The 10,790-nt window shown below is 45.4% G+C and overlaps 1 protein-coding gene across 4 annotated transcripts in view; it reads left to right on the forward strand.

Moving 5' to 3' along the window:
- The window catches only part of GPRIN3 (GPRIN family member 3), a 33,450-nt gene extending 23,605 nt beyond the window's left edge, over positions 1 to 9,845 (forward strand). For all 4 annotated transcript variants that reach the window (XM_042049443.1, XM_042049442.1, XM_042049441.1 and 1 more), the window contains exon 2: positions 1,158 to 9,845. In XM_042049443.1, coding sequence (XP_041905377.1) covers positions 1,250 to 3,622 — 2,373 coding nt within the window. In that variant the 5' untranslated portion in view covers positions 1,158 to 1,249 and the 3' untranslated portion in view covers positions 3,623 to 9,845. The remainder of the gene's footprint in view (positions 1 to 1,157) is intronic.
- Positions 9,846 to 10,790: the final 945 nt, after the last annotated feature.

Genomic DNA, 10,790 nt, shown 5'->3' on the forward strand with positions numbered 1-10,790 from the left:
GCAATGTTTCCATCATCAGGTTAACAAAACCTGGGTGTCTCCCAAGTTACATACCTGTATTTTGCTGGCAGCATAAGCCAGTGAAAGCTTTTTAAACAAGCCCAGATAGCCTGCAGTTTAAAAGAGGAGTGGGATGAGATTCTATCACTGGCCACCACCACTCTGCTGATACGGATCCCATCCTTGATCTCTAGAAGCGTCCAGGTTGGGCAGTGCTAAGCCCGTTGGAAAGCCAGCAAGCACATTTGGAAAACACCTCATGTTTGAAGCAGTGGTTTCTCTGCAGTCCTGGCATGACTCCAACCTGGATAACTCTGTTCTACCTGCTTAAAATCCCTCCTCCAGGTTTCCCTGGATATGGCATGAACCCCTCCTGTTCTGCGGTGCTGCAATGCTCCCCATTCGATTTCATACCAGCTACTCGTAAATTGATTTCTAGGTCATCTCTACCCCCATTTATTAATCAAGCTGGCTTCCTTGTAATTATTTCAAAGGATCTAAATGTGAGAGCAGTAAGTATGTGCACAGCTCTGGAGTGCAGTACCTTCTCTTGGTTTTTATCTGCATCACACAGCAGGTTGTGATCCCTCCATATTCCTTTTACCAGTGAGGTTTGGGTTCATCCACATTAGTCTAAATTGACCTGTTGCCCCCTGTGACTGTCCTTGTTGGTAGTGGAGCCAAAATGGCTATCCTTGAGAAGAAAGGGGAACTGGAGCTCACTGAAGATGTGGGATCCACTCAGACCTAGGGATCTGTTCTTCACATAGGCATTTCCTTCCACAGGTGGCTTGCTAGAGAATATTGTCACAGTGTTTTTATTTTGTGACTCAAACTTCCACACAAAGTCCATACCTCTTCTTTCTTTTCATATTTCTTTTTTTTTTTCCTCCCTTCTGGCATGTCAGTGTTTTGCTAAATGTATCAACAACAGAGGAGCTGCTGTTGCTTTGTCCCTAGTATTGTTTTTTCCATCCAGACCTCGGAACTGGGAGATCGTTGAAATCTGTGTCTTTTTTGTGACTTTCAGGCAGAATTGGGTGCTTCACTTTCCCCTTTGCCTGCAAGTATTTCTCTTCACACTATAAAATCAATTAGCTCTGGGTACTTTTTCTTAAATTTGACTGCCACTAACACTGTGTTTGTTTCATTAACAGATTAGCTTCACAGGAAACCTGTCGCCGACAGCCTGCCCAGTGAGAAAACTCCAAGGAGAAGCTGAGGACAAACAGCATCTCGAAGACAGTCCATGGGGACTGTACCAGATCCTCTGAGATCTGCCAAGCTTTCCCTGGTCTCAACTTCTGCAGAGGAGGAGCACCTGGGAGACCTGCAGCCTGCTAAGCACCAGCCCCAATCCCCCAGTGGTGAGAGGGCCAGCAATGGCTTCCCGTGCACCCCGTCCAGCTCAGCTGGGGTCTGCTCGTTCGACCTGAACTGCACAGCTGCTGCCGGCACACAGAGCTGTGAGCGGTACCACACAGATGATGACAGCCAGCAGGAAGCCTTTTCTCCCGGGCTGGCTAGCACAGCTGCAGAGGTGCATCCTGCAGATGTGAAGCCTGCTGGTTGTTCCCAGCCAGCGGGCATCCAGGCTCCGGCAGTGCCAGCCCTTGCGGCAGGAGGAGCCCTCTTGGCAGGGCAAGGGCCAGAGATGATGCCAGCCCCCCAGAGCTCCCGGCAGTTTGTGCAAGGCAGCCAGGCCAAAACGAGCTCCCTGACACAGATAGATGACTCTGCCTTGAAACCTCAGGGGAGTGATGATCAGCCAGCGCTTGAAGTGTTAAATTATTCTTCCCCTGGTGATCCTGTCGGGGTTAATCAATTCTGTCATACTTCTCAGGCAAACCTTCTGCAAACAGGGGAAAAAGACAGGGCGGCAGAAAAAAATGATTCCACTGTGTGTCAGTCAGCCTTGCCAGCAAGGCAAGCTGAAGCTGACCTGGGGAGAGTCGCACAGACCATTCTGGAGGCAAAAAGCGGGACTGCAGACATGGCACAGTCGCAGCCCTCAGATAAAACTGAAGCAGTGCAGAGCAGTGAGGCACCAGCCCAGTCTGGCCACGGGAGTCCACGTCCTGTACACAACCTGGACCCCACGCGTGGGAGTCCAAACCCCACCCAGCTCTCCAAATTCAGAGAAACAGGTACAATGACAGCTCAGTCAGAGAGCAGCCCTTTTACTCAGGAAGCTGTAAGCAGGACATGGCGAGATGCTGAGGTGCAAGCCGTGGCTACCGTGGAGAGCAAATCAGCTTCCACCAGTCCGAGCATCTTTGCTGCCTTCTTAAAAGGGAATCTTCCTCCAGAGGAGAAGGAAGAACTGCACATAATTTACCAAGGAGGTATGGGGCTGAGCCAGGCTGCACTTACTGACAGTTTATCCTCACAACAAAACTTCCCATGTTCTCCTGGTATCACATCAAAATCGACTGTTGTGGCTGTGACTGCTTCAGCCCAAACCCAGCCTGTCAAACCGCCTGGAGACGTGGTGTCTCCAGTATCAGCAGATAATGCGAAACCTCTTCTCTCCTGCTCCCCTGCAGCTGTTACCTCCCAAGGAACATCTGTGGGTAATGCTGAAATGACCAGTGCAGCTCGTGATGTCAAGGATGCTGCTCAGCTGGCAATGGATGCTCCAGTCCCACCAAAGCCCATCCCCGTGGAGCAGCTTGACGTTAACTCCAGTAATCAAACTCCATCACAGTCTGGGACTGGTGCTGGTGAGCCAAGCACCACTTCCACCAATGCTGTCCCAGGAACTGGGAACAACATGCAGGATCTCGTCCCTCATGTGGGAAGCAGCCGGTCACCTTTACTCTGTGGCTTGGACAGTGAAGTCAAGCAGAAGGAGGTCCTGGGCAGCTCTGACCAAAAGCCTGTGCAAAGCAAGGGTGCAAGTCAAGGAGAGGCCAGTCCTAATCAATCTGTGGTAAAAGCAAAGGAAGAAAACTTGGTGGTACTTGATCCTAAAGGAGGGGTGAATGTTGGCAGCCAGCCTGCTGCTGCCCATGTAAAAGCATGCTCAGAGGATGTGGGTGAGAAGGAGAGCAGAGGCCACGGAGACAGTGGCCAGTCTCAGATGGCTGGTGGCCAGAGCTTGCAGGCAGGACTGATGCCCAAGTTGAATGTGAGTTCTGCAGGTCTTGCCCCTCCTGTGCCAGTATCGGCAGCTCCCCAGCAGCAGGGCCTCCAGGCCAGGGAGTCCAGACATGAGCTCCACACTGCAGCAATTCCTGCTTCTGCTCCAGCTGTGCTGAACCTGGGGGAGAACAAAAAGCACTCCACCCCAGCCATGGAGGCAAGAGTACAGGTGAAGCAGTCCAAACACGTCAGGGATGTTGTTTGGGACGAGCAGGGAATGACTTGGGAGGTTTATGGTGCTTCCCTCGATCCAGAATCCCTGGGAATCGCTATCCAGAACCACTTACAGAGACAAATACGGGAACACGAAAAACTGATCCGGGCCCAGAACAATCAGACCCGGAAATCCATTTCCTCGGATACATCCTCAAATAAAAAACTGAAAGGGAGGCAGCACAGTGTGTTCCAGTCCATGCTGCAGAATTTTAGGCGTCCTAATTGCTGTGTCCGACCTGCTCCCTCTTCTGTGTTAGACTGACATGGTTTGCAGGGGTGCCTAAATACCTGCGGTGGTGGAGAGAATCCCTCCCCTTGAGTCCTGCTGTTTGGTTGTGTAATTGGGGTTGTGATGCAACAACAGTGGAACATGATTCCCCTTTGTTTTCTGACTAGCCACATGCTCCATTCTGCCATTATTATTGTCACAGCTGGTGTATTTCCACGTTATGCCCCAACCTTGACTGCTGTCAGATGAAAAGCTAGGCACTTAGCAAAAGCACAAATTTCAATTGCCACCTTGCTGCAGGGAGAGCAGCACCTTCTGATAAAGCAGGAAGCAGAGGGATTGTCAGAATTATGGGAATTTATTTGTGTGCATTATGAGGTCTTACTCAAAGGGGTGGACTGGGGGAAGCTGAGGGAGGTGGAATTGAGGTTCAACAGCTGTAAAGACCTAACACAAGACAACTTTCCTGGTTTGTAAGTTACCCACGCTGAGGCAAGTCCATGAACCAGGCTATGGACATTGATCACCGAGCAGCCTCACCTCTGTTGATACTGTGGGCCACTGTTCCCAGGTGAGCCCCAGGGAGCCCGGTCTTCCCCTCCTGTTGAAATGCAGAACCAGGCCAAAAATGAGGATCAAGACTGAAGGATTCTCTCTTTGGGAGAAGCTAAGGCAGTGGGACATTGGTGGCCAGAAGGGGAGGTGAGAGAGATGCTTTTTGTCCCCTGCAGTGGCCACTCAAGGTATAAGCCGGCCAGGCACAGGAGAGCGCATCGGTAGGTGGACCTGCATCCAGCAGGATGGTGCCCACCCTTACTCTCTGGTGCTCCTGCCAAGTCTTTAAAAAGCAGGAAGCCATTCTGCCTCCTCAGGTGGGGTGGGCAGCCCCTGCTCCCAGCCTCCCGTGGCACTGAGCACCTCTCTTCTAAATCACTCTTGAAAGTGATGTGGATCTTTCTTCTCTCTCCAGATATGCACAGTAATGTTTTCCCATAGCAGCAGGCTTTCCTGTTCATTTGGGTCCATGAGCCTCCATGTCTAGTGTGTTATACTGGTTTTTTTTTTTTTTCCTTTTGAAGTCCTTAGCCAACTCTACTGTTTTTTTCCGGTATTTTGGTGCTTTTCTTGCTGCCTTTCATAACCCGAATACCATTTATTTAGCCTGTGTGTATTTTGTTTTACCTTACACTCTATATTATAAACCATTATACTGTTAACTTGAAAAATTTGCAGCAGTACTGAAATCTTGAGACAATCTTTGCTGTATTTCTGAACTTAGTTGTAGAAACTGCTAATAAAAGGTAGCTTAGTGACTGTTTCTCCAGAAGTATGATATACAATAATGTCTCAAATACATGTTGGTCACATTTCTCAATAATATTTTTCAACTTGGGAAATGTGTTTCCCAGTAGCTTTGTATTTTGTCCACTAGAGTTCATTATGGGAGGCTGGGGAACTCCTGCAGTTTTTAGAAAATTTAGTTATCAATCCTGCAAAGCACTGATGATTTGGGTATTGTAATCCTGCAGAGTACTAGAGTTAAATAGGAGATGCTTTTAGTCCATTAAAGATTTTTCATGAATCATGATGATAATTTATTTCTGTCTCTAATACCATACACCTGACTTACTCTGTAGATCTTACTCTTACAATTTACTCTAAATCTTACAGGTTTAAACAGTGTAAATTAGTATTAGTATCTTTTTTCTTTTCTTTTTTTTTTCCTGTGAAGCCAACCTGAGGTGGTCCCCAGTTATTTAGGAGGCCAGACTTCTTGAGTATATCAACTGCCGTAGTAGCTGTTTCAGGGCGATTTTTCCCTAGCATAAAAGTAAAATACTGTAAGATACATTTTAACCCAGTGCAATGAAAAGTGTTGCCCCTAAGCATAGTACTGAATTGACTCCTCAGATATATACCAGGGGGCTTTGTGTCACGTCCTTGTTCAATTTTTGTATGTTATTTAAGTCCTCTCCTACTTGTGGTGCTGAATTTTTAATTCTAAATCACCACATTAGAGAGCGTCTTCCCACTTCTGCCTACCAGGAGGAAAGTCTCCAACCTTTTTTCTGTTAGTACTGCTGTTTCCACCCCCTTCCTAGTAGTGTCTGAGATGTGAGTATCACGTGAAATTTTGTGTGGGATTAATATTGACAGTATCATTAGGTCAGGTTAGTTGACAAGTTCAGTGTCTCTTCCCACATTGTGTCCATGTCAGCCCTGACGAGGTTCCCTGAGTTGTCTGCAGTTTTTGCTGTGTCCTGTCCAGGTCCAAGGCTCTGTGCTGCTCCTTTTGCCTCCCTCCTGCCCCTTCACTCACTAGCTGTTGCCCAGCCTGTCTTCCTGTGAAGCTGTGTCCCTTGGCTCAGCTCGCGTCCCCCTGTGCGCTCCCCTTGCTGTAGCTGTGAGCCAGCTTACTCTGAACTGTCCCTTTACAAATATGCTCAGTCTGAATATACAAGTTGATTGTCCTGGTTTTTTTTTTCCAGAGGAGAATAAACAGCTATCACTCATTCACTGATTTCCATGAATTTTATCCTTTAGCTTAAGCTCTGCAAAATGTTTTTAGCATATGGGTATGAGTTGCTTTATTGACACCAAACTGGGCTTGGCAATGAATGAGCAGATGCTGGGACAGCACTGGAATTAATGCTTCTTTGCAAGGAATGAGAGGTCTCCCCTGGCTCCTTGCAGCTTTTTTCAGCTGTGAGTTCCCCACAATAAATGACCTTTCTTCTAGGAAAATGTCACCAGTGCATTTGTACCACAAAGTGCCGATGGACAAGTTACTGAGTGGATGCGTCTGAATGACTTCATGGGCATAACTGAAAAAAAAAATGCAGTGCTCAGCCTGTGTTCAGGGCAAGTACTAGTGCAAAGAGGCAAGTTGTCCATGGCACTGTCTGGTGGGTGCAGAAGTCCTGCAGATGTGTGTTGGAAGCCAAGCAATGAAGTGCCAAAAGCCAACACATAAAAATGAGTCGATACTCACCAGCATATCTCATGGAAAATATTTTAGGTTTTGACTGTGCCTTGCTAGGGCAGACTGTAGGCAACCTGCTAGTTTAACACTGGTGATTAGTGCTTTCTCTTGCACTAGATGTCTAGGTGACAGTGTGAATCCTCAGTGATGACACATCTTTCACCAACAGTGAAACAACCATGTTGGGGGTAGCAATTAGCAAATATTATGTATGTGAGTGAGCTTGTAGCAGCCACGAAAGGCTGTTCTTGGTGTCATGTCAGTCCCAAAAATGAAAATGGGCTTGGAGTAGTGATGTGGCAGAGAGTAGGTGGAGATGATCTATGTGCCACCAACCCATTCTTTTTCTCTGCCCAATGACTCAGAATCATATTGCATTACTTGGATGGGTAACAACCAAGGAAATCCATTTGGGCTAATAAAACAGAAAATACTTTGTTATTCCCAAGGGTAAATGTATATGAAAAATAAAGAAAAGTACCTGTGTTGTAGCCTAGCCAGTTGAAGTAACTCTTTAATTCATTTTATTTCAAGATCAGAGATTCTGGGAAACAAGCTATTTGTCAGGAAACCCTTCCCTGTCAGTTGCATCTCCTAGGAAGGCTGATGTAGCAAGAGCCATTAATAAAAGCAGTGAATAAGAATGGAAGCTTTACTTCTAGTTTCACTTGGGGCTTTCCACTAGGAAAGATGAGAACAAGCACATTTTGGTGTTGCCAATACAATACCTGAGTTGAAGGAGCATCTCTTTGCAGGCATTTTGCAATATAGTCCTGGATTTCTTGTGAGGCTGTGACATCCATCTGTGTGCACTTGGTTGGGATCTGCCAACTTTGTGTTGTTTGGGCACAAGTGCTGAAGTTCTGCCTCATTTCTGCTGACTTGGTTTGGAAAAAAAAGAGTGGGGAAAGAGCTGAAGGGGCAAGAAGGGGAATATCTTGTCTTCTTCATTTCAGGTGAAGAAAACTTTCTTTTGAATGTAGAAGAAGAAGTTGCTGAGAAACATGGGCAGGGAAAGACCAAAGGAGAAGTAAAATAAAGTTGGTGTAGGTACTTCACAATGAATTCCCATTCCTATGTCTGTAAAGTCAGAGTTTTGCTTAAGTTTTGCCCACTTGTTTTCTGACCTCACTTTTTTTTTTATTTGTTGGTGTCCCATGTCTTTTAGGAAAATGAATGTTTCCAAAGGCTGTATATTTTGCTAGTATTTATAGATATATCCAAATAGGATTCAACAAAACCTCTAAGCAGTCAACCTCAGTTTATTACTGCTACTAAAACATAAGAGCTTGTAAAATGCACTGTTTGAAGAAGTATATTGAAGGGATTCAAAAAGGTGAATATATGCTCTAAAGATAGGACTAGCTTTTCTCTTGAGTTTCATTACTATGAAGTGTTAAAGTTAGAAATGGAAGTCCAAATGAAAATCAGTGTTGATGAGGAATTCAAATTGGCTGCCACTGGTTTTCAGTTTGGAAACTCCATGGAAATCTACCATACCAGTGTTTCATTAGTTAGCTCAGTATATGCAAGGTTTGTAGGAAAGTACAAATTCTGTTAACTTATTTGCTCCATTATCTTGTTCTGTGTCTGTCCTTCTACACCTTTTAAAAATTAAAGCAAAATTTTACCACAACAGAGTAACTCTTTTGCACACATCTTGTGGGAATGACTGCTCTGAATGACAGACAACTGATTGTCAGACTCTGTGGGCTTAGAAAATTGAGGCCTGTGGTCTGAGGGAAACCCTTCCCTCCTTTTTCCCACCTCCCTGTTTCAGTAACTAATTTCTGCTGGTTTATGTTTTGGTGTCTCTGTGATGCCTGCATGAGTGGTCAGTATTTTCAGTTGTCCCAAAGACACACAGGTAGGTCCTTATCCAAATAGTGCACACTACCAAATATCTCTGGGTTCATTGGATGCTGTGGTGATCCATGGACCTGAACGTCAGCAGTTCCTGTAACTTGAACTGGCTGCAATATTCTCTTAGGGGCTTAAATTATCCCACTTGAGTCAGTGTAGGTGTTTAAAAGGAAGAATGAAGTATAACAGCTCCATTGAGCCAAACTGATTTTTATTTTTTTTTAAACTCTGAGATTTATTGTTTTTTCTGCTTTGGGCTTTTCTGAGTAGCTCTTCCTTCCTAAAGTTTATAATGTGGATTTTGCATCAAATTCTGGCAAAGAAGATTTTGCAAAGTGAAACCTACCTTTCATCATTCAGGCTTCTTTATAGAAAAAAATGATGTTATTACTGAGCCAAATCACACAGAGGGGAAATATTTTTTCCTCTAGGAAAACTTCTGCTGTAGGTAAGCTTATGTGTGTGTGTCCCTGTTTAAAAGGCAAGTACATGTGTGCAGGGCTCATGCATCACTCATGCTCTAATATGATTTTTTCCCTTTGCCCTGACTGAATGCTGGAGGCTTAGCATTTTCCACAACCTTGAGGAGAGTTTAAATCTTTCTCCTTATCTGGTTTCTAAAAAGCAGTCTGTGGGTGATAGGAAGCATCTGGTCTCATTAGGAACAGAATCATGTCAACTGGTCCTCATTTGAAATATTAGACCTTAAGTTTTTGTTAGTGTTCTGCTAAGACTGACACTTTATGGAGTAGAAATAAATGACAAATCTTCCAGCAAAGTCCCCAGCAGTTGTTTGCTGCAAAATTCGAGTCTCTCAGACACTTCTCAGCAGCTCTGCTACAACAGGTGAGAGGGTCCTCCTGACACTTCCCTTAGCTCAGTTCACAATCAATAGTTTCAAGTACATCAAAAGCAAGTTTAGACACTGCCCTGAGGAATTTCCATTAAATGGAAGAGAACCATTCGTGTGTGTGTGGCACATAAAATCACATCTGAGTTGTGAAGTAAAGGTCTCAGTGATACTGAAAAGTATTGGGAGTTTATGCCCAAAATTAAAGGTAGGGAGTGTATCTGAACTTTTAATTTCAAAAAACTATGGCCATGAATCAGCCAGCAGCAGAAGAAAACCAACTTGGAGGCTTCTAACAACAACTAATATTATTGTGGCTTTATTAATTTTATAGTTACACTGATTGAACGTGATGTAGTGTACAAAATAAAGCTAGTCTTAGGCTACCAGGTGTACCATGGCATTCATTTGAGACATACCAACAGAAGTTTGCATGTGAAAAGTCTTAAAGTGATACTAAAGCAATGTTACCCACCTGACCGAGTCCCTTAGGAATTTAATGTTTTGCTGTTTTACATCTGGTTTCCATGCTGAGTACAATAAAATGAGCACTGTCTTAATTATTCTGGGTCTCTGTTTGTAGGCTGACATGGGAAAAGAAAGGACTTTTATGGGTGAACATTCTGCCTGAATTTGTGAATGTGTGTGAGTCAGAGCAGAAACGAAGGGCTTTCTGGATTCAGGCCTGAGACCTGGTACCTTGCAAAGCTCAGCGTGGTGGAAGCTTCCCTGTGCTTTCCCTGCTGGAGGAGAGACCCGTCTGCTTCCTTCTGTGTAAGTGCAGCTGCCTTTGCACAGCTGCCCATGAGCACAGGCTCTTCTGCATCAGCTGCTGCTCTGCCCTTTCGCACGAATTCACTCAGCCTTTCAACAGCCCTCTGCCACACAACACCACATTACTCACCCAGCACAGCCACCCCTGAGCCGAGGTGGAAAAGGCAGCGTTTGAACTCCGCGGTGTCACTGCTGTAGCAGATGGTCACCACTGCCCACCAGCACGCCTGCACACCACACACAAAGCCGAGAGCCTCAGCATCACAGTGACCATTTTCCTACTCAAAAAAGGGAAGTTTTGTCTCATAGTACAAAAGAGCATAAGGTAACAGATTATGGCAGTGAAGCATTCTGACCCAGTGCTGTTACAGATAAGGCATATCTATGTACCTATCTTCCAGGGGGCATGAGGACCCCACCTTGGCACACACTTTCCTATGATGAGAAGACAGGAGCAGAACAGACGGAGATAATGCAGTTGAATGGTGCCTCTTGCTACCAGTGATATTCTCTCTGCTCACCCCAAGCTGGAGTGTATTCCCAAAAATAGTTTTTCGTGTTTCTCTGTTAGTGCCTTGTAGTTGTCCAGGTGCTTCAACTAATTGCCCAGTCCTTCAGGCAATCGCAGAGGGCATTTTATTAATGAGCTTTGCTGATTCCTTGTTGTATGGTTCAGGATCCTACATGCCAGTGGCTGCCAAACATTAGTCCCCAAGCTGCCAGAGTGGGGT

The sequence above is a fragment of the Corvus kubaryi genome, unplaced genomic scaffold (assembly GCF_017639235.1).
Source record: "Corvus kubaryi isolate FWS band 111438036 unplaced genomic scaffold, C.kubaryi_AGA036_p1.0 71, whole genome shotgun sequence".
NCBI classification, from domain to species: Eukaryota; Metazoa; Chordata; class Aves; order Passeriformes; family Corvidae; genus Corvus; species Corvus kubaryi.